The sequence below is a fragment of the Budorcas taxicolor genome, chromosome 2 (assembly GCF_023091745.1).
Source record: "Budorcas taxicolor isolate Tak-1 chromosome 2, Takin1.1, whole genome shotgun sequence".
NCBI lineage: Eukaryota > Metazoa > Chordata > Mammalia > Artiodactyla > Bovidae > Budorcas > Budorcas taxicolor.
In genome coordinates this window covers 170,641,085-170,663,121 of record NC_068911.1, presented here as the reverse complement: position 1 = coordinate 170,663,121, position 22,037 = coordinate 170,641,085, and the positions used below count along the sequence as shown (strand labels likewise).

General features: G+C 49.1%; 1 protein-coding gene across 1 annotated transcript; it reads left to right on the top strand.

Annotated features, from left to right (window-relative positions):
• Positions 1-5,545: 5,545 nt before the first annotated feature.
• NUDC (nuclear distribution C, dynein complex regulator) lies at positions 5,546-19,518 on the top strand. The gene is made up of 9 exons (XM_052660828.1): positions 5,546-5,731; positions 8,064-8,141; positions 15,763-15,966; positions 16,057-16,122; positions 16,844-16,960; positions 17,034-17,228; positions 18,489-18,572; positions 18,666-18,784; positions 19,211-19,518. The coding sequence occupies exons 1-9, from the start codon at positions 5,651-5,653 to the stop codon at positions 19,260-19,262; spliced, it is 996 nt and encodes a 331-aa protein (XP_052516788.1). The 5' UTR covers positions 5,546-5,650; the 3' UTR covers positions 19,263-19,518.
• The last annotated feature ends 2,519 nt before the right edge of the window (positions 19,519-22,037 follow it).

Sequence of the window (22,037 nt, the reverse complement as noted above, 5' to 3'; positions counted from 1 at the left end):
GGCGGTCTACAGCCCATGGGGTTCCAAGAGTCGGACCCGATTTAGCAACTGAACAACAACAATAAGGGAAAAAAACCTGTAAAACCCAAGTGGGGTTGTCCAGGAGCTCAGGATTGATATGGGCCAGAGGCATCATGAGATCACCTATAGAGAAAGTATAGAGAGAGAAGAAGAGAAGGTATGGACAGAGCCCCCAATATTTATGAATGTGGACACTTAGAAAGAGTGTTAGTAAGGTGGGAAGAAAAAGCAGATATGTGTGATATATGGAAGCCCTATTAGTTTTCTACATCTGCTATAATAAGCTATTACAGACTGAGTGACTTAAACAACAGAAATTTATTTTCTTATAATTCTGAAGGGTAGAAGTCCAAGATCAAGGTGTTGGCAGGTTTGTTTTCTCCAGAAGCTTCTCTCTTTGGCTTGCTGATAGCTGCCTCATACAGCCTTTCCTCGGCTTGCTTAGGAGTCTCTGTGGTGTCTTCCTCTTCCAATAAGGACACAAGTCATATTGGATTAGGGCCCCATCCTTATGAATTCCCTTAACCTTAATTACCTCTTTAAATAGCCTTATCACTAAAAATAGTTACATTGGGAGTTAAGAGTGTCAACAAAAATTTGGGGAGGGGGATGAAATTCCGTCCACAAGAGAAGCCTATGGGAAAAAATTGCTTCCAGAAAGTGGAAGGGGTCAGCTGTGTCAAATGCAGCTGAGAAGGTGAGTAAGACAATAGTGGTCTACTGGCTTTGGCAATAAATAGGTCATTGTAACCTTGGTCAGAGTATTAAGAAAAGACTAATTAGGGCTTCCCTGGTGGCTCAGTAGTAAAGAATCCTCTTGCCAATGCAGAAGACATGGGTTCTATCCTTGGTCCCAGAAGATCCCACATGCCATGGAGCAACTAAGTCTGGGTACCGTGAATACTGAACCTGGGTGCGAGAACCTGGCAACTGCAACTCGAGAGTGGGGAAACGCAACTACTGAGCCACAGGCTACAACTACTGAGCCCACACGCCCTAGAGTCTGTGTTCTGCAAGGAGAAGCTCATGCACCGCCACTAGAGAGTAGCCCCTGCTCTCCACAACTAGAGAAAAGCCCACTCAGCAAAGCAGATCTGGTCCAGCCAAAATTAAATAAAATAACATATAGAAAAGAAATCATCATTCATTCAGTCGCTCAGTCGTGTCCGATGGTTCGTGACCCCATGAATCGCAGCACGCCAGGCCTCCTTGTCCACCACCAACTCCCGGAGTTCACTCAGACTCATGTCCATCAAGTCAGTGATGCCATCCAGCCATCTCATCCTCTGTTGTCCCCTTCTTCTCCTGCCCCAATCCCTCCCAGCATCAGAGTCTTTTCCAATGAGTCAACTCTTCACTTGAGGTGGCCAAATTACTAGAGTTTCAGCTTTAGCATTATTCCTTCCAAAGAAATCCCAGGGTTGATCTCCTTCAGAATGGACTGGTTGGATCTCCTTGCAGTCCAAGGGACTCTCAAGAGTCTTCTCCAACACCACAGTTCAAAAGCATCAATTCTTCGGCACTCAGCTTTCTTCACAGTCCAACTCTCATATGCATACATTACAACTGGAAAAACCATAGCCTTGACTAGACGGACCTTTGTTACCAAAGTAATGTCTCTGCTTATCAACATGCTATCTAGGTTGGTCATAACTTTTCTTCCAAGGCATAAGCATCTTTTAGTTTCATGGCTGCAGTCACCATCTGCAGTGATTTTGGAGCCCCAAAAAATAAAGTCTGACACTGTTTCCACTGTTTCCCCATCTATTTCCCATGAAGGAATGGGACCGGATGCCATGATCTTCATTTTCTGAATGTTGAGCTTTAAGCCAACTTTTTCACTCTCCACTTTCACCTACATCAAGAGGCTTTTTAGTTCCTTTTCACTTTCTGCCATAAGGGTGGTGTCATTTGCATATCTGAGGTTATTGATATTTCTCCTGGCAATCTAGATTCCAGCTTGTGCTTCTTCCAGCCCAGCGTTTCTCATGATGTACTCTGCATATAACTTAAATAAGCAAGGGTGACAATATACAGCCTTGACAGATTCCTTTTCCTATTTGGAACAGTCTGCTGTTCCATGTCCAGTTCTAATTGTTGCCCCCTGACCTGCATACAGGTTTCTCAAGAGGTAGGTCAGGTGGTCTGGTATTTCCATCTCTTGAAGAATTTTCCACAGTTTATTGTGATCCACACAGTCAAAGGCTTTAGCATAGTCAATAAAACAGAAATAGATGTTTTTCTGGAACTCTCTTGCTTTTCCCATGATCCAGCGGATGTTGGCAATTTGATCTCTGGTTCCTCTGCCTTTTCGAAAACCAGCTTGAACATCTGGAAGTTCACGGTTCACATACTGCTGAAGCCTGGCTTGGAGAATTTTGAGCATTACTTTACTAGCGTGTGAGATGAGTGCAACTGTGCAGTAGTTTGAGCATTCTTTGGCATTGCCTTTCTTTGGGATTGGAATGAAAGCTGACCTTTTCCAGTCCTGTGGGCACTGCTGAGTTTTCCAAATTTGCTGGCATATTGAGTGCAGCACTTTCACAGCATCATCTTTCAGGATTTGAAATAGCTCAACTGGAATTCCATCACCTCCACTAGCTTTGTTCGTAGTGATGCTTTCTAAGGCCCACTTGACTTCACATTCCAGGATGTCTGGCTCGAGGTGAGTGATCACACCATCATGATTATCTGGGTCGTGAAGATCTTTTTTGTACAGTTCTTCTGTGTATTCTTGCCACCTCTTCTTAATATCTTCTGCTTCTGTTAGGCCCATATCACTTCTGTCCTTTATCGAGCCCATCTTTGCATGAAATGTACCCTTGGTATCTCTAATTTTCTTGAAGAGCTCTCTAGTCTTTCCCATTCTGTTGTTTGCCTCTATTTCTTTGCATTGATCGCTGAGGAAGGCTTTCTTCTCTCTTCTTGCTATTCTTTGGAACTCTACATTCAGATGCTTATATCTTTCCTTTTCTCCTTTGCTTTTCACTTCGCTTCTTTTCACAGCTATTTGTAAGGCCTCCTCAGACAGCCATTTTGCTTTTTTGCATTTCTTTTCCATGGGGATGGTCTTGATCCCTGTCTCCTGTACAATGTCATGAACCTCCATGCATAATTCATCAGGCACTCAATCTATCAGATCTAGGCCCTTAAATCTATTTCTCACTTCCACTGTATAATCATAAGGGATTTGATTTAGGTCATACCTGAATGGTCTAGTGGTTTTCCCTACTTTCTTCAATTTAAGTCTGAATTTGGTAATAAGGAGTTCATGATCTGAGTCACAGTCAGCTCCTGGTCTTGTTTTTGTTTACTGTATAGAGCTTCTCCATCTTTGGCTGCAAAGAATATAATCAATCTGATTTCGGTGTTGACCATCTGGTGATGTCCATGTGTAGAGTCTTCTCTTGTGTTGTTGGAAGAGGGTGTTTGCTATGACCAGTGCATTTTCTTGGCAAAACTCTATTCGTCTTTGCCCTGCTTCATTCTGCATTCCAAGGCCAAATTTGCCTGTTACTCCAGGTGTTTCTTGACTTCCTACTTTTGCATTCCAGTCTCCTATAATGAAAAGGACATCTTTTTTGGGTGTTAGTTCTAAAAGGTCCTGTAAGTCTTCATAGAACCGTTCAACTTCAGCTTCTTCAGCGTTACTGGTTGGGGCATAGACTTGGATTACCGTGATATTGAATGGTTTGCCTTGGAAACGAACAGAGATCATTCTGTCGTTTTTGAGATTGCATCCAAGTACTGCATTTTGGACTCTTTTGTTGACCATGATGGCTACTCCATTTCTTCTGAGGGATTCCTGCCCACAGTAGTAGATATAATGGTCATCTGAGTTAAATTCACCCATTCCAGTCCATTTTAGTTCGCTGATTCCTAGAATGTCGACGTTCACTCTTGCCATCTCCTGTTTGACCACTTCCAATTTGCCTTGATTCATGGACGTGACATTCCAGGTTCCTATGCAATATTGCTCTTTACAGCATCGGACCTTGCTTCTATCAACAGTCACATCCACAGCTGGGTATTGTTTTTGCTTTGGCTCCATCCCTTCATTCTTTCTGGAGTTATTTCTCCACGGATCTCCAGTAGCATATTGGGCACCTACTGACCTGGGGAGTACCTCTTTTAGTATCCTATCATTTTGCCTTTTCATACTGTTCATGGGGTTCTCAAGGCAAGAATACTGAAGTGGTTTGCCATTCCCTTCTCCAGTGGACCACATTCTGTCAGACCTCTCCACCATGACCTGCCCGTCTTGGGTGGCCCCATGGGCATGGCTTAGTTTCATTGAGTTAGATAAGGCTGTGGTCCTAGTGTTATTAGATTGACTAGTTTTCTGTGATTATGGTTTCAGTGTGTTTGCCCTCTGATGCCCTCTTGCAACACCTACCAGCTTACTTGGGTTTCTCTTACCTTGGACGTGGGGTATCTCTTCATGGCTGCTCCAGCAAAGCGCAGCATCTGCTGTTTACCTTGGACAAGGGGTATCTCCTCACCGCTGCCCCTCCTGACCTTGAAGGTGGAATAGCTCCTCTAGGCCTTCCTGTGCCAGAGCAGCCACCGCTCCTTGGACGTGGGGTTGCTCCTCCCGGCCACCGCCCCTGGCAAGTCATGGAAAGCGATCAAGTGGAGAAACACGTATAGCAATCTTTTCAAGTTTTGGTGTGAAAGAGAATTGAAAATTGGGGTAGTAGGAAGCGAAAGTGGGAGCATACAATAGAAGTGGAGTTAAATGTAAGTTGAAGGGGATAATCCAGAAGAAAGAAAACTGTGATTCCGGAGATTTAGAAAAGAATAATAACAAGAGTAGAATCCCTGAAGAGACTGAGAAGATGAAATTCAATGAAAAAGTAAAGTGGTTGGCCTTTGATGACTGGCACCTGTCCCACACATTAACAGAAGTGAGGTTGAACCATCATTCATTACATAATTTGCGGGGACCAGTGCAAAATGACAATGTGGGCTCTCTTGTTCAAAAATTTCAGACTGCAGCAGAAGAGGATTAATCCAATCACAAGAGTCCTTCTAAGTCCGGGGCCCCTGCGACTGCACAGTTTATACAGAGCATGTGATGATGACGGAGGTAGACCGCTCTCTGCGCGAGTCCATTCTCCTTTTTTGGGGTCTCGATTGACCCATGGGAGCGTTAGAGCAGATAACTAAGAACATTTCCCACTTCACCCTTCTACAAGCTGGGAAGTCACGGCCAAGGCGTAAGAACAAAGTCTGTGCCTTTTTTTCAGTTCCAACCTAGCCGGATTTGTGCCCAGACCTTTCTGGAAGGCTCCAAAAAGCGTCTGGTAACCATAGCAACTCACACCAAACTCTGGGGCCTTCCGTTCCGCCCACCGCTTCAGGAACGCGCTCTTTGATTGGCTCAGCAGGTCGACCAATGGCCGACAAAGCGGGCTATCTGCGCCGTGGTCAATGGCCGCAGGCTCGAAGCGGGGCGGGACGTGAGAGTGAGCGGGTGGGCCTGGGCGGCGCGGCGCCTGCGTGTTTCCGGCTCCGCTGCGGAAGGCGGAGGACTGGAGCCGTTGGACCGGACGCGATCCGAAGGGTCGGGGAGCGCGGGACGCCAGTGCGGAGCTCGGGTTTCGCAGCGTGGTTAGCAGCTGGCACGATGGGCGGGGAGCAGGAGGAAGATCGGTTCGACGGCATGTTGCTGGCCATGGCGCAGCAGCACGAGGGCGGCGTGCAGGAGGTAACGGCCCGCGCGGACTTGGCTGGGCCCGGTCTATCCGGGGGAAGGCCCCAGCCACGCTCTCTCCGTCCTTCTCTGCCTTCGAGAAGCCGAGATACACCCCTGGGCCTCGCGGGCTCTGGGATTCCCCTCCACATTCTTACTGCACTCGAGCTTCCGGTCTGGCCTAGTCGTACCAGGGCTTTCACTCGTACCAGGCCTGGTCCCCCCTGAGACCTCTCAGTAGTTTCTGCCTTTGCAGCTCCGGCGTCGCTGCACCCGCCTCCGGAAAAGCCCCAGAGTTTGGGGATTTACCCCCCTATCCACCACCCACCTCGCCCCCGCCACATGCTTTCGGCTCCGTTTCTTCGTTGGTGGCCGCCCCCGAAGAGCATCCCTTGGGATGAATCTTTCTAAACGTTACGACTTGCCTGTACGGAGACTTGGAGCTAGCGAAAGAATGTGAGAGTGGGAGGCGATATTAACACGTGGTCTTTGAATGGGGGAACAAGAGGCCTATGTTCACGATTGTTCTACAGCGCACCTACCAACTTGGGACCCTTCGACGTCTCCCAGCCTCAGTTTCTTTATTTGAGACACAGCTAGGAATCCTTATATTTCCTGAATTTGTAGGAGAGTAGTGTCTTGAAGGGAGGGACAGTGAGGAATTCTCAGTAACCAGGCTTGGGCAGTCAACACGTATTTGTTCGAATGATTGATGTGTGCAGGAACATAATTTCTTGTATAGTGACCAGACCCAGTAACACAGAGTGGATAAAGGATAAGGACCAACTTAGAAGAGGTCCTGGAATTGTTTTGAACCATGGAAAAGTTCAAAAGGTAGAAAAGCCTGTCAAGATCTGTCTTCTTATTAAAGACACTGAAGGAACTTGCCCAAGATCATCCAACAGGCTCCTGACCTGGAGGGGACCAGCATCCTTAGGCCAGTGTGTGCTTTCCACAGACCATTTCAGGTTCTGTGTCTCTCTGGGGATAAAAGTTTGGAGCTTGCCATTCTGGTTCTCATTCAGGTGGGTACCCATGGTGACCAAGGACTGCTGAGCCCTTTGAGGTCAGAAGAGTACTATTAATTTGAGGATGTGAAAGGCTCCCTCTCCCTGCCCCTCCCCAAATTGTTGACACAACTGGATTTGGAGTGTATTCATTTTTGAGCAAACTGAAAAAATTGTTTAGAAGCAGGAATTGAAACCATTGAGATAAAATCTAGCATCGGATTTAGAACTACTCTCTTGGGCAAATAAAAGGGCTTAGTTGTAGATGCTAACCTTAGGTCACCACTAGATCGTTTCGTTCGTCAGAATGTTTATTGAGCATGTACTCGGAGTCAGGTCTGGTGCTGGGCGTTGAGGATGTTCATGGTGCATGCAGTGTGTACTTCACTCTCCCACAGAGTGTCTGTTGCTCTGGACCAGACACTGCTAGGGACCTTACCCTCTTTACTTCCTTTGGTTCTCACAAAGGATCCTCACGTATATCCCTGGAAATAGGTCCTGCTGCTGTTTCTCCTTTGTGAAGTTAAGAAACTTTCCTAAGGTCACAGAGCTCATGTCTATCAGTCTTGATACCCAGACTGATGTTCTTAAACCACTTGGCTACCCAGCCATAATTAGTTGGTCTGAACTTTCTTTCAGATGGCTTCATTTGTTCCCTTTCTTCTAGCTCTGCCCTAGTAACTCAGCCAGTGCCACTCTGGATGGGTTTTTTACCATGTGAAGAGGAAAGGTGGGCCCCAAGTGTTTCAAACCCTAGATGCCCATATCCTCAGGCTGCCTCTGGCACCACAAAAAAATGTGAAGTATATATACAGGTGCACACAAGACAGTGAGAAATCTGGGACTTCCTGGTGGTCCAGTGGTTAAGAATCGGCCTGCCAGTGCAGAGGACACGGATTCGATCCCTTGTCTGGGAAGGCCCCACGTGTCATGGAGTGCCTAAGGTTAAGCCTGTGTGCCACAGCTGCTGAGTCCATGCCTGAGAGTCCATGCTCCCCAATAGAAGCTGCTGCAGTGAGAAGCCTGTGCACCACAATGAAGAGCAGCCCTTGCTCACCACAGCTTGGAGAAAGCCTGTGTGTCACAACGAAGACCCTGTGCAGCCAAAAATAAAAAGAAATGAGAAATCTGCCTTTCAAGTGATCTGGGTAAAGTTAGTTTAGGCTTCCTGGCAGGAGTGACAAAGCCCGGGCCTGTAGGGGGATGTGTCCTCAGTTGAGAGGCCGGGGGTGAAACAGTCTAGTCCCAGGTTCCCTCCTAGCCTAAGAGAGTTCGCTTCTGTGCAGTTGAAGGGCCCCCAATATGGCATCTCTCCAGCCTCTGTCTTTGTCTCCTTTCAGCTGGTGAACACTTTCTTCAGCTTCCTTCGACGCAAAACAGACTTCTTTGTTGGAGGAGAAGAAGGCATGGCGGAAAAGGTGAGTGATGGGGGCCAGTGTCCTTTGGGCAGCTCTGTTTCTCCAGAAGAGCTGACCTGGCTTTCTTTGGCATACTAATAACTGTTAGCAGAAGTAAAATGCCAGGGGCAAAGAGTCGGGGAAGGGAAGCAAGCCATCCTTTATTAAAGCCCCTCACCTCGCCAACTGCATTACCTACCCTATTCCCCATGGTCCTTTAACTGTTTGAGGGGCAGATGTTACTGTCCCCATTTACAAATCAGAAAATTGGTGTGAGTTATAGGAAAGCCAGGGTTGTCCAGATTCTTGAGCTGAGTTATGGGAGAGCCAGGGTTGGAACCAGAGTCTCTTGTAAAACTGCTTTCTGCCCCTTACACAACGCTTCTTGGTTCCTTTTCTCCATTGAGGAAAGTGAAAGCGTTGGTCTGTCAGTTGTGTCCAACTCTTTGCAACCCCATGGACTGTAGCCCTCGGGGCTCCTCTGTCCATGAAATTCTCCAGGCGAGCATACTGGAGTGGGTAGCCATTCCCTTCTCCAGGGGATCTTCCCAACCCAGGGATCGAACCCCGGTCTCCTGCATTGCAGGCAGATTCTTTACTGTGTGAGCCACCAGGGAAGCCCAGGTTTTATCTAATTACCTCACTGAGAGATGGGAGTAGGCAAATGTTAGAAATTGAGCTTAAAAGACAGAGGTATAGGAAAACTCAAAGCCAGCCAATCCTAGTCTTGGATTCTGTGACCCAAAGTTCAGGGTCATATTTGAGAATAGTGGTGGTGGTTTTTTTTTTAATTGTCTATCTCATATATATATATATATATACACACATATATATATATATGTATGTATGTATGTATCTTTTCTAGGTTCTTTTCCATTATAGGTTATTATAAGAAACTGAATATAGTCCCCTGTGCTATACAGTAGGTCCTTGTTTTTTTGTTTTTTGTATTTTGTATATAGTAGTGTGTATCTGTTAATCCCGAATTCCCAATTTACCCCCCCACCTTGGTAACCATAAGTTTATTTTCTATGTTTGTGAATCTAGTTCTGTTTTGTAAATAAATTCACTTGTATTATTTTTTTTTTTAGATTCCACATATAAGTGATATCATACAATATTTGTCTTTCTCTGACTTACTTCACTTAGTATGATAACCTCCAGGTCCATCCATGTTGTTGCAAATGGTATTATTTCATTTTTTTAAATAGCTGAGTAATGTTCCTGTGTGTGTGTGTGTGTGTGTGTGTGTATGTACACGTACACCACATCTTTGTGCATTCATCTGTCGTTGGACATTTAGATTGCTTTCATGTGTTAGCTATTGTAAGTAGTGCTGTTGTGAACATTGGAGTGCACATGTTTTTTCAAATTAGAATCTTTGTCTTTTCTGGATACATGCCTAGGAGTGGGATGGCTGGATCATATGGTAGCTCTACTTTTAGTTTTCTAAGGAACCCCCATACTGTTCTTCACGGTGGCTGCGCCAATTTACGTTTGCATCAGCAGTGTTGGAGGGTTCCCTTTTCTCCACATCCTCTCCAGCATTTATTATTTGTAGACTTTTTGATGGTAGCCATTCTGACTGCTGTTAGGTGATCCCTGAGGATTGTGCTTTATGGTACAGGTTCCGAGAGTCTGAATGTCTTCTGATTCCCTAGGTTGTAATTATATTTTTGAAGATTCATAAATAATGAAGAAGATGTCATTTCACTGAACTGTGAAAACTGACAGTTGTTTTCAGTTAAACAGGAGACATAATAACCAAAAGGAGACATTTTACAAACTGCTTTCTATGGCCTCAGAGTTCTAACCAGCTGAAATGCTTGATAATATGCCTCATCTGAGGCTACTCTGTAGTAAGGACATGGTCCTGGAGTAGGAGTCCTGGGTTTTTGGTCTAGTTGTGGGGCCTGGCTGATTTCCCACCAATTCTCTGGTCCTTTTCATCTTCACACCCATCAAGCAGAAGCAGGTGGACTCACTGACCTTTAGGACCCTTTTTGGCTCAAATATGCTTTCTGTATTAGCGCTAGCACCTCCTGTTTTTCTGTGGGCCAGACTTCACCATAAAATATCAGCATTCATTCATTTAATTAATATGTATAAGACTGTGAGGAAGTGGTGGGTGTTTGGGTAGAAGTCCTAGGAGCATAAAATGGTGACTAACCTAGGTTGAGCACTCAGGGAAGACGCTGAGGAAGAGATGCCTGCAGTATGAGGGTTGAGTGAGGTAGCAGGCAGAAGGGAGAGAGATGAACAATATTGAGCAGTGGTGTCTCGGGCGTATCACAAGGATGATGGTAGCTATTCTGTATTGGACGTCTGCTGGTTCCTCTGTTATGCTCCTTGCCTCTTTGTTCCCTTAGTCAGCTCTTTCCCAAGAGGTTGGTTGGACTCTCAGGCAGGCAGAAATCTATCCAGCCCTCCCAACTGGTCTCCAGTTGTAACACCAGTAACTCCTTTGTGTTGACCTGCTGTGCACTGGGCTACCAGATGAATCCTTTCCAAGTGTGTTGGTTGAGAGCATGTTCTCTGGAGCTAGGCAGATGTGGCTGAATCCTGGTGTGCCCCTCTCCCTGCTTGACAGCTGCTTTGGATGAATCACATTCTGAGCCTCATTCCCCTCTGCCACCCCCGGAAGAGGGGATAATCTTTCTCTCACAAGGCTGTTGTGAGGATAAAAAGAGTTACGGTTAAATATGCACTGTATTGCCTCCTAAAATCCAAAAGAATTCTAATCCCCAAAACACATCTGGCCCCAGTAGGTTCAAAAAAGGGACTGTGAACTTGAATTCTTGGGCTTCCCTGGTGGCTCAGATGATAAATAATCTGCCTGTAATGCAGGACACCCTGGGTTGGATCCCTGGTCTGGAAGATCCCTCAGAAAAGGGAATCACTACCCACTACCTCCAGTATTCTTGCCTGGAGAATTCCATGGACAGAGGAACCTGGTGGGTTACAGTCCATGGGATTGCAAAGAGTCAGACACCACTGAGTGACTAACACTTTCACAGTGCATAAACTGTATATAATATACTCTACTCCAGTCCAGGGGTCAGGAGCAGCATAATGTAATGAAACATTGATATTTCTGCAGAGAAGTGTATATCCATGTTTATGCCAAGATAGGAAGACTGTAAATACCTTCATGCTTCAAACTTAGAGAAACACAAAAACACTAGTTTTTATAGCTTTTGAAGCTAGGCATTATGGATTTGCATAGAGGCCATAATGATCAAATCAATATGTTATTGACATAGGAAGAGACAAATAGACTAGTGAAACAGGGAACCCAGAAAAAGTCTAACTTTAAGATGTGTCCAGTATGGCAATTCAGTTCATAGGCAAAGGATGATCTAATAAGTTGTGCTATTACAACTGGCTCTTTGTAAAGCACCAAAAGTGTAAAACCATCTGTTTCTTTCATATGTGCATGCTTGCGAAGTCACTTCAGTTGTGTCTGACTCTTTGCGACCCTATGGACTGTAGTCTGCTAGGCTCCTCTGTCCATGGGATTCTCCAGGCACCAATCCTGGAGTGGGTTGCCATGCCCTCCTCCAAGGGATCTTCCTGGCTCAGAGATAGAACCTGTGTGTCTTACGTCTCCTGTTTTGCCAACTAGTGCCACCTGGGAAGCCTGTTGTACTCGTATCTAAAAATAAATTGGCAGATCAAGAAGAGCTTAGTAAGGAAAGCTAGGAAACTGTATAACCTTGTGTGGAAGAGACCTAGCAAGGATAGAAACCTGGAAGCTATAGAATAAAAGATAGCTGTCTGTCTCTTCAGATATAGAAAATGTGGCAGAAGAGACGCAATGACATAGAGTCATTTGAAAAACAATAGATCTGGGGAAAATGCAATGCAGAGGACAGATAAAATTTAGGAGTCAGTTTAATATGCAGGAACTCTTGTAAGTTGACAGAAAAAGGATAAATGGAAAAATGGGCCATTCCACGAGGAGCATATGAAAAGATGCTTACATTCAGTAGTAATGAATGAATGTAGATGAACTAAACAGTAAGATGCCCTTTTTTTCTGGTCAAACTGACAAAATATGTATTTTTAATTGCTTACAGGGATGTGGGGAAAAAAAGGGTACTCTTCAGACATTGCTGGTAAAAGTGAATTATAGTTCTTTTTTGTTATAAAAGATGCTCCATATCACTTGTCATTAGAGAAAGGCAAATAAAAACCACAGTGAAATGTTGTCACCTCACACTCACTAGGATGGATTTTGTTGGAAACCCCCAGAAACACCAAGTGTTGGATAAGGTTGTAGAGAAATTGGGACTTGTGTGCACTACCAGTGGGAATTTAAAATAGTGCAGCTGCTGTGGAAAACGGTATGGCAGTGCCTCAGAAAATTGAAAAACAGAGCTACCATGTGATCCAGCAATCCCATTACCCCCTGAAATCAGAGGCAAGATCTCTTTTTTTTTTTTAAATTTTTGGCTGTGCTGGGTCTTAATTACTACGTGGACTTTCTTCTCGTTCGGCGAGTGGGGGCTACTCTCTAGTTGTGGAGCATGGGCTTCTCTTGGTGGGGGCTTTTCTTTCTGCGGAGCGTGGTCTCTAGGACAAGTGGGCTTCAATAGTTGCAGCACGTGGGCTCAGTAATTGTGGCGCCCAGGCTCTGGCGCCCAGGCTCAGTGGTTGTGGTGCATGGCCTGAGTTGCTACGCGGCATGTGGGATCTTCTTGGATCAGGGGTCAAACCTGTGTCTCCTGCATTGGCAGGTGGGTTCTTTACCACTGAGCCAGCAGGGAAGCCCTGGAAGTAGGATCTTGAAGAGAGATTTGCACACCCATAGCAGCACTGTTCAAAAGAGCCGAAAACTGGAAGCAGTCCAAGCATTCATTGATAGATGAATCAACAAAATGTCATATATCCTTGTAGTATAATATTTGGGCTTCCCCGATGGCTCAGCAGGTAAAGAATCTGCAGGAGACACAGGAGATGCAGGTTCAATCCCTGGGTCAGGAAGATCCCCTGGAGGAGGAAGTGGCGACCCACTCCAGTGTTCTTGCCTGGAAAATTCCAAGGACAGAGGAGTCTGGCGGGCTACAGTCCATGGAGTTGCAGAGTTGGGCACGACTGAGCACACACATACATACATATTATTCAGCCTCCTAAAGGAAGACAGACAAGAGCACATACTGAGTTAGACATTTATATGAAGTTCTAGAACAGGAATGGGTCTTCTCCCTCAGACGTGTTCCCCCCACTCCATGGTCAGGTCCAGGACCTCGTGCCTTTGGGTTTAACTTAAATATCTCTCAAGAGTCTTCCTTGGCCAGTCTGGTGGGACCCACTCTTTACTCTCCTGTCACCCAGGCTAGGTCAGGGAAAGCTGTGTTCAGGTATGCCCACCGAACACTCTGGGGGCCTCCCAGCCCTCCTCACCCCTTCCTCACTCTGCTGGGCTCTGCTTCCCAAAGACATGTCCAGTGACAGAAGCTTGACTCTGACAGCCTGCCAGTTGGCACCCTGAGTAGGCTACAGTCTCGTGGGGTTCTCTGCCTGGGCCTGGGCCCGGGTAAAGCCGGTGAGAGGAGACTGGGAAGAGGGGTCAGAGGCTCCTGTGACTGGCCTTGACCCTGCCTGGTGGTTCAGCTCTGCCCTCATCTGCCCTCCAGGAGCTGGGAAGGAACAGGACGAATGGGACGTGGTCCACTGGAGCTGGGAGAGGGGGCGGCCTGCTGCTGCCTCCCTTGGCCACTGGTTAGCAGGTGGCCTGAGTTCAAGGTCTCCCTGATTAGAGTGGAACAGCCTCTGCTGGCGCAATTGGGCCATGACCAACCCCTTCTGTTGACAGCACAGTGGCCTTCAGGTGGCTCATTTCTTTCTTATACACACCTCATTTTGCTAACCCATTTGGTTTCGGGGTGCTTTTGGTACCCTTTAGCCTCGAAGAGTATGGAGCTGCTGTAATGTGGCGTGAAGTTGGAGGTTTGAGGGTAACAGGAAGCATTGGCACCCAGTGAATGAGAGGCCGCAGGGCATTTCGCAGAACCCTAGGCCTAGGAGCCCATGGCTGACTTCGGTGACCCTGGCCCCACGTGGTTCCCCTCAACTCTTGCAGATCCATTTCCCTCTAGCTCTGGCTCAGAGATTCTTGAATGATGGTTTGTTGACCACTGATCATGTGGCGGGTGTCCTGTGAGGGCTCCTCCAGGTGTGTGCGTTGACACAGAGTTGGGTTTCTTAAGTTGGGTAAATTCCTGAGTCTGCCAAAGGAGAAGAGGTGAAATTGAACAGACACTTGAGCTGGTCCTGGAGGATAAGAAGCTGTTTGTGAGGTGACCTGAGAGTAGAGGCAAGGATATTCTAGGCAAAGAACAGCTATGTAAGACTGCTTTTAGAAATAATATGATAGAAGCACAGAGAGATGACCTCAGGGTCGCACAGGCAGAAGGAGTAGGCCAGGATCTCAGATGTAGATGTGACTCAAGTATGCATGAGAATTGGCCAGGAGGGCCTGTCAAAAGTGCAAATTGCTGGGCCACACCCCTGGGATTTCTGATTCAGTAGGCCTGGAGTAGAGCCTGAGAGTCAGCATTTCTAACAAATTCTGGGTGATGCCAACATATTCTAGGGATCAGGGAACCACACTTCAGGAGTTTCTGATGTAAAACATGAGGTGTAACCATTCTTCCTGTCATTATCTTCATAGCAGAGAAGGTGCTTCTCCACCAGTTGACCCTGGGTTAGCCTCCACCAGGCAGGGGGTGTTGGGAAGCCAGCAGTTCATGTGCAGTTGGTTTGTGGCTAGGACTGTGCCAATCTCTTGACAAGTGTCATATGCAGTCTTCGTGACAGCTGATGAAACTGAGGCTTAGAAAGGTCAAAGTTGTTTCCTTGTCCAAGGCCACAGAGCCAGACCCTGTGGTAACAGTATTGGGGTCACTTTTGGGCCGCAGAGGCGGGCAGCTAGCACGAAGCAGGTTCGAAGCATCCTAGGAAGGCGTCATGGGAGAGGATGGATTTGAAATTGATAGCTTACAGGCCGAGGGGAGGAAGACGCTGACCTTTTCCCTCCAGAACGTTCTTTCTGGCCTGAGAGCTGAGGAAAAGCTTCTCAGAGGGGTTGAGGCTGGAGTTCTCCTGACAGCTTCACTCTGCTATGAAGGACTTTCAAAGCACTTATCATTTGGTCTGCCCGACATTCCTGCGAGGTAGGGACTCACCCTCGCTGATAAGGACTCTGAAGCTTTCCGGGGATCTTCCCAACCCAGGGATCGAACCTGCATCCCCTACAGTGGCAGGTGGATTGTTTAACCACTGAGCCACCAGGGAAGCCCATTAACACCATTAATAGGTTAAGTAATTTGCCAAAAATAAAACAGCAAGTGTGTGACAAAGCCTGGATTAGAATGCAGGTTGTCCAACTTCAGTGTTGGGTCTTATTCCCTGGACTGCCTTTTTTTTTTAAGTGATTGCTATTTATTGAAGCAGATATTTTGCAGGTATTCTCATTACAACTCAATGAGATAGATGTGTATTAAATCCCATTTTAAAGATGTGGAAACTGAGGTTCTAAGTGCAGTGCCTTGCCCAGGCACTCAGAGATGGGACTGGCTTCATGTCTTGGAACGTGTCTTCTCCCCCGATGCCTCTTAGCCTTCTCTTCCTTCCTCAGCTTATCACACAGACCTTCAACCACCACAACCAGCTGGCACAGAAGGCCCGGCGGGAGAAGCGAGCTCGGCAGGAGACTGAGCGGCGGGAGAAGGCGGAGCGGGCAGCCAGGTTGGCCAAGGAGGCCAAGTCAGAGACCTCCGGGCCCCAGATCAAGGAACTGACTGATGAGGAGGCTGAGAGGCTACAGCTGGAAATTGACCAGGTAGGAATGGGTTTCCCTCCCCTGCCCCCTGACTCCCATGGACACTAGAATTGGGGCCCCTCTTGCCAGCTGTTTTCCCGTTTGCCACAGAAAAAGGATGCCGAGAATCAGGAGGCCCAGCTCAAGAATGGAAGTCTTGGCTCACCAGGGAAGCAGGTGAGATGGACTGGAGGGGTTCTGGAGCTCTTCACCCACTCCCTTTCTCTGGAAGGCCCACCCCACCGTTCCCTTAGCTTTGGGAATCCTCCTCATACTCCAGGATCCCACATTGGACCAAAGGGGGTTAAAAAAAAGACTCCAAAGCTCACTGGCTTAATTTAAGCCTTGGCAGGAAAGCCAGAGAGACAGAGATGGGCAGCGCTGCACGGACACCATGAGGGTGGGCTCGGGTCTGCGGTGGGTTTCTCTGACACACCCAGGGCATGTTCTCCTCAGGGCTCCTCCTGCTCCCACGTAATCCTTGGGGGCATTCCTTCAGCTCTTCAGAAGTTCTAGTCTGAGGCTGGGTCCCCTCCTTCCGGACAGGGAAGAACGAAGCTGACCATTTGGCAGGCTGGTTTTCCTTTAGAGCAGCTCTGCTGGCGGCCGCCTGCTGACCTGCTCTGGGCTGGGCTTCCTTCCCAGGTCTCTTGGCTGGGTCCCTGGGGTCTGTCTCTTGACTGCCGCCTCCCCTCAGCTGCCCCACACTCTCCCCATCTGAGCCCCTCTCAGCAGAGCCGGCAGAGAGCCCGACAGGTTTACCTCTGCCTCGCAGTGGGCCGTGGGCTGGGCAGGGACCCGGTCTGCTGTGTTGTCTGTGGCTGTATGTGCCGTGCCAGCCAGTGGGGTTCAGTCTGGGTCTGTCAGGGAAGTAGCTGAGCTCCTCAATTGTGAGCAGGAGGCCGAGGAGGACGAGGAGGAGGATGAGAAGGACAAAGGGAAACTGAAGCCCAACCTCGGCAACGGGGCGGACCTGCCCAGTTACCGCTGGACCCAGACCCTGTCAGAGCTGGATGTGAGTTCGGGGGCTGGGGCGGCAGGGAGGGCGCTGGCCTGGGGTGTCCCCTGACTGCTCCTGCCCCGTGCAGCTGGCCGTGCCCTTCTGCGTGAACTTCCGGCTGAAGGGGAAGGACGTGGTGGTGGACATCCAGCGGCGGCATCTCCGGGTGGGGCTCAAGGGACAGCCAGCAATCGTGGACGGGGAGCTCTACAACGAGGTGAAGGTGGAGGAGAGCTCGTGGCTCATCGAGGACGGCAAGGTGGTGACGGTGCATCTGGAGAAGGTGCGAAAGGCCCCGCCCCCTGCCCTCTGTCCTGATTGGCTGTTTCTGAACTTGGGGGCCCTGCTGGGGGCCTGATGGGCATATCTTATTTCATCCCCACAATAAGACTTTGATAGTAGGTCTGTCACATTTTAGAATCAGAAAAAGGGCAGCCCAAGAGATCTGCCCAACTTTTGCTCTAGAAGAGGGTTGAGTTAAGGATCAGGGTTGTCTTTAGTACCAAAGCCTTTTCCTTTCCCTTAGGTTTTTGTTGTTGTTCTACCAGCTTATTCTTACCAGCCCATCTCCCCCCACCCTCATGCACGCATGCTCAGTCATGTAACCCCATGGACTGCAGCCCACCAGGTTCCTCTGTCCATGGACTTTTCCAGGCAAGAATACGGGGGTGGGTTGCCATTTCCTTCTCCAGGTCCATTAGGTTTTTTTCTGGTTTTTATTTCGGGTCTGAATTTTTATTATGGGTCTTACTTGCCATGTGCGGGATCTTCTTTGTGGCATGTGGGATCTTTAGTTGCAGCACATTGGACCTAGTTCCCTGACCAGGGATCGAACCTGGGCCCCCTGCCTTGGGAGTTCAGAATCTTAACCACTGGACCCACCAGGGAAGTCCCTCCATTAGGTTTGTATCAATACAAGCATTCAGTTCAGCAAATACTTGAACATCTACTCATGCCAGAGACTGTTCTAAGTGCTGGAGGGAAAACAGTGAACCAGATGTAGAAAACTATGCCCCTCGGGAAGCCCGCGTTCTCCCCTCTCAGAGAACTGGGATACAGACCCCAGTAAGTGAACGTGGGCTCTGTGAAGTGCCAGGGTCCAAGGAAAGAGTCCCATGGCATGTACTGCCTGGCCCAGCCTACCTGACCCCCTTGGCTGCCTCTCTCTCACCCCTCTGTGCCCTTGCCCTTGCATTCCTCCCACCTGGAACGTCCTTCCCTGCTTTTTAATGTGGCTCACGCGTGTCATTTAGGGCCCAGCCCGTGTGTGTCATCCGAACCTCTCCCTCCGCCTGGATGAGTATCTCCCTCTGTACTTTATTCTTTTCGTTATCATGCTGACTGTCTCCGTGTCTGTCTCCCCCAGCCACCGGGGAGGGCAGAGGTCTTGCCTATCTGCCCCTAGGTCCCAGTTCAGGCCTCGTAAGTCCCTGATGCAGGATGTGGCTGGGAGAGAGTTTGGTTCTGGAAGAGCTGGGGGGTGGTCACCAGGGTCCAGAGTGAGCCACCACCTGTCCCCGGGTGGCCCTCCTCTTCCTCTCAGATTAACAAGATGGAGTGGTGGAGCCGCTTGGTATCCAGTGACCCCGAGATCAATACTAAGAAGATCAACCCCGAGAACTCCAAGGTGAGCCCAGGCTGCTTGGAGGAGCTGCGGTTGGGAGGTTTGGGGCCTGGGTGGCCCCAGGCCTTCACCCACCCTGTCACTGTCTGCCCCCAGCTGTCAGACCTGGACAGTGAGACCCGTAGCATGGTGGAGAAGATGATGTACGACCAGAGACAGAAGTCCATGGGGCTGCCTACCTCTGATGAGCAGAAGAAACAGGAGATTCTGAAGAAGTGAGCGATGCAGAGATGGGGGTTTGGGGAAGGTGTCTACGGCTGGGACCTGGGTGACAGCAGCAGTTGTTTACTGAGCAGAACACAGGAGCTGCCCCGCCCCTTCCAGGATGAGCCAGCCAAGTTTATGGCTTTATAGCCTTGGCTTGCCTCCCCTAATCACTTACTGAGGTCATCTTGAGGGCAAGGCCACCACAGGATAGGAAAGGGTAACAGGCGGTCACAGTCACCAACAGAAAAAGCAGTGCCGGTGTTGGCACCTCAGCATCCAGCCTTGGGGAGACCTTGGGGGCCCCACTCCTGTCTGGCATGGCTCCGGGTTGCTGAGAGTTGTAAACAGATGAGATCTCATGTTGGAGGCTGAGAGAAAGGGACAGATTTAGGGAGACGGATGGCCTGTCTCACCTTCCTGCTTTGTCTCTGCAGGTTCATGGATCAGCATCCAGAGATGGACTTTTCCAAGGCCAGATTCAACTAGCCCCTGTGTTTGCTCCCCTGAACTCTCCAGGCTGAGCTCCCGGCTCCCCACTTTCCTCTCCCACCCTCCCTGGGACTGGTGGGCCGCAGGGCCAGGGCAGGCACAGGGCTGGCTGGCACACACAGGTCCCAGGCCATCATGGGAGAAGGGCTGGGGCCTTGAGGGGGGGTCTTGTCCTCCCCAGCTGGCCTGCTGTTACACATTAAAACCATTTACCCAATTCCACTCACGTCTTCTCTTCCCTCTGGCCTTTCTCTGGGGTTCAGGCCTCTTAGGACTGCTGCTGTGACCTGGGGGCTTGACTGCTCACCCAGGCTCTGCCGTGTGATCTAGGGCAAGTCCTTGCCTCTCCCTGGGCTCAGTTTCTCATTACTTAAATAGAGGATTCCGACAAGGCTTTTAGTCTGTGTATGATTTTGAACAAAAGGGGTTGGTTATAGGCATCAAACAATGTCAGATTCTCCAAGGGGCCCATGACTCAGCAGCACTTCAGACCAGCCTGACTTGATTTCCATTTTCATCTCTGAGGCAATTTGCCACTGCACTGGGTCTGTCCTCTAGTCCTGGAGCAAGTGCTTCCAAAACTGTACACTACTCCCCAGAGGCAGAGAGCAAGCAGCAAAGCCTGGGGCACCGCCTAGGCCTCAGATGGGCTTTGTGTGGCGGGGATCTGGCTGGGAAGGCGGGGGGAAGCCCAGCGGAGCCTGTTGGGTGTCTTTGACCTGGACCCTTGCAGATTTTAGGGCTTCTCAGGAGTGAGCCACTGAGGCTGGAGAGGTGTTCTCTTTTGCCCCAGTCCAGCCACCAGAGCTGACCCTTGCCCCGCTTTGGCAGGAAGTACAGGTCACAGTGCAGAGTGCCATAGAGGTTATGGTAACAAGATGAATGGGTTCACTTGCCCAGGGTGCTATGCCCTATGAGCCACGGGTGACCCCTGAATTTCTAGGACACAGCGTATGTGTCCTTTTGGCATCAGAATAGCTTGTTAAAGACTTCAGCTATGCAGTATTTGGCTTTGTCTATGAAACTTTACCCCTTTTTCTGGGAATGCCAGTAGTGGTTCCCAAGGCTGAGCTTGGATAATGGGGCTCAAAAAAACTTTGGCCCCAGAGGCCCATTTTCTAAGCTCTCAGATTGCTTCTTGGCAGGAAAGCTGTGACAAACCTAGACAGTGTATTAAGGAGCAGAGGCATCACTTTGCTGACAAAGGTCCGTACAGTCAAGGCCACGTTCTTCCCAGTAGTCATGTATGGATGTGAGAGGGGCACCATAACAAAGGCAGAGAACCAAACTTAGGTGCTGGAAAGAACCCTTGAGAGGTCCCTTGGAAAGCAAGGAGATCAAAACAGTCAATCTTAAGGGAAATCAACCCTGAATATTCTCTGGAAGGACTGATGCTGAAGCTGCAATACTATGGCCACCTGATGTAAACAGCTGACTCACTGGAAAAGACCCTGATGCTGGGAAAGATTGAGGGCAGGAGGAGAAGGGGACAACATGGGTGGTGTCACCGATGCAATGGACATGAACTTGGGCCAACTGGGAGATGGTGAGGGACAGTGAGGCCTGTCGTGCTGCAGTCCGGGGTGGCAAACCGTCGGACACTGAACGACAGTAAGGGCCAAGGCTAAGGTGGAGGGGCTGTAGCATGACTCTGCTCTGTCCAGTGATATCCCTGGGCTCCAGTGCCCCATAGTCATTTTCCTCACCATTAAAAAAAATTGGTTTTGGTGGCCACACTATGCAGCATGGCGTGTGGAATCTTAGCTCCCTGACAGGGGTTAACCCGTGCCCCTTGTAGTGAAAGTGAAAGTTGCTCCGGCATGTCTGACTCTGTGACCCCATGGACTGTAGCCCGTCAGGCTCCTCTGTCCATGGAATTCTCCAGGCAAGAATACTGGAGTGGGTTGCCTTTCCCTTCTCCAGGGGATCTTCCTGACTCAGGGATTGAACCCGGGTCTCCCGCTTTGCAGATAGGTTCAGCCACCAGGGAAGCAGTGGAAGTGCAGAGTTCTAACTACTGGGCTGCCAGGGAATTCCTGGGCTGTGGTTATTTTCAATCACAGAGGGCCACAACCTGGATGGAACAGCAGAGCCTAAGGAGGGGGCCAGCTGTGTCACTGGTACTGAGCCTGCGGTCATGGCCACAGGGACCATCCAGTGTGTCCAATAGGAAACTGAAGAGACAGTTTGTCTAGTCAGCTTCCAAGGGTGCCCCTGAGGACAGGAGAAAGGGCGGTGGGGGCGGCCGCAGGTGAAGTGGGGCAGAGAGGGGCCCTGGACACCTAGCTTTATCAGTCAGACTTGGCCGGCGGGCCTGCTCTGGTCTCACTGAGGACAGACACAGCCCTGTGTGTGAGGAGTGGCAGGAGCCTAAAGAATCCGCCTGCAATGCAGGAGACCCTGGTTTGATCCCTGGGCTGGGAAGATTCCCCTGGAGAAGGGATAGGCTACCCACTCTAGTATTCTTGGGTTTCCCTTGTGGCCCAGCTGGTAAAGAATTCGCCTGCAGTGTGGGAGACCTGGGTTCGATCCCTGGGTTGGGAAGATCTCCTGGAGAAGGGAAAGGCTACCCACTCCAGTATTCTGGCCTGCCAAGGTCCCAAAGAGTCGGACACGACTGAGCGACTTTCAGTTTCACTTTTCTGAACCCAGCTGAGCACTGATGTCCATACAGGGGATCTGGCTTCTACCCCAAGTGGGTCAGTTTGCCAGCTTGGGGGCAAAAGTGCCAAGAGGCCAGCTTCTGGGTACAGAGCCACAGTTACTAGTATG

Excerpts from the sequence above, each read along its gene's own strand:
- NUDC (XM_052660828.1), top strand. The coding sequence starts at position 5,651 with ATGGGCGGGGAGCAGGAGGAAGATCGGTTCGACGGCATGTTGCTGGCC. Across the intron at positions 16,961-17,033 it reads AGACCCTGTCAGAGCTGGAT|CTGGCCGTGCCCTTCTGCGT; the intron begins GTGAGTTCGGGG and ends TGCCCCGTGCAG. Across the intron at positions 18,785-19,210 it reads AAACAGGAGATTCTGAAGAA|GTTCATGGATCAGCATCCAG; the intron begins GTGAGCGATGCA and ends TTGTCTCTGCAG.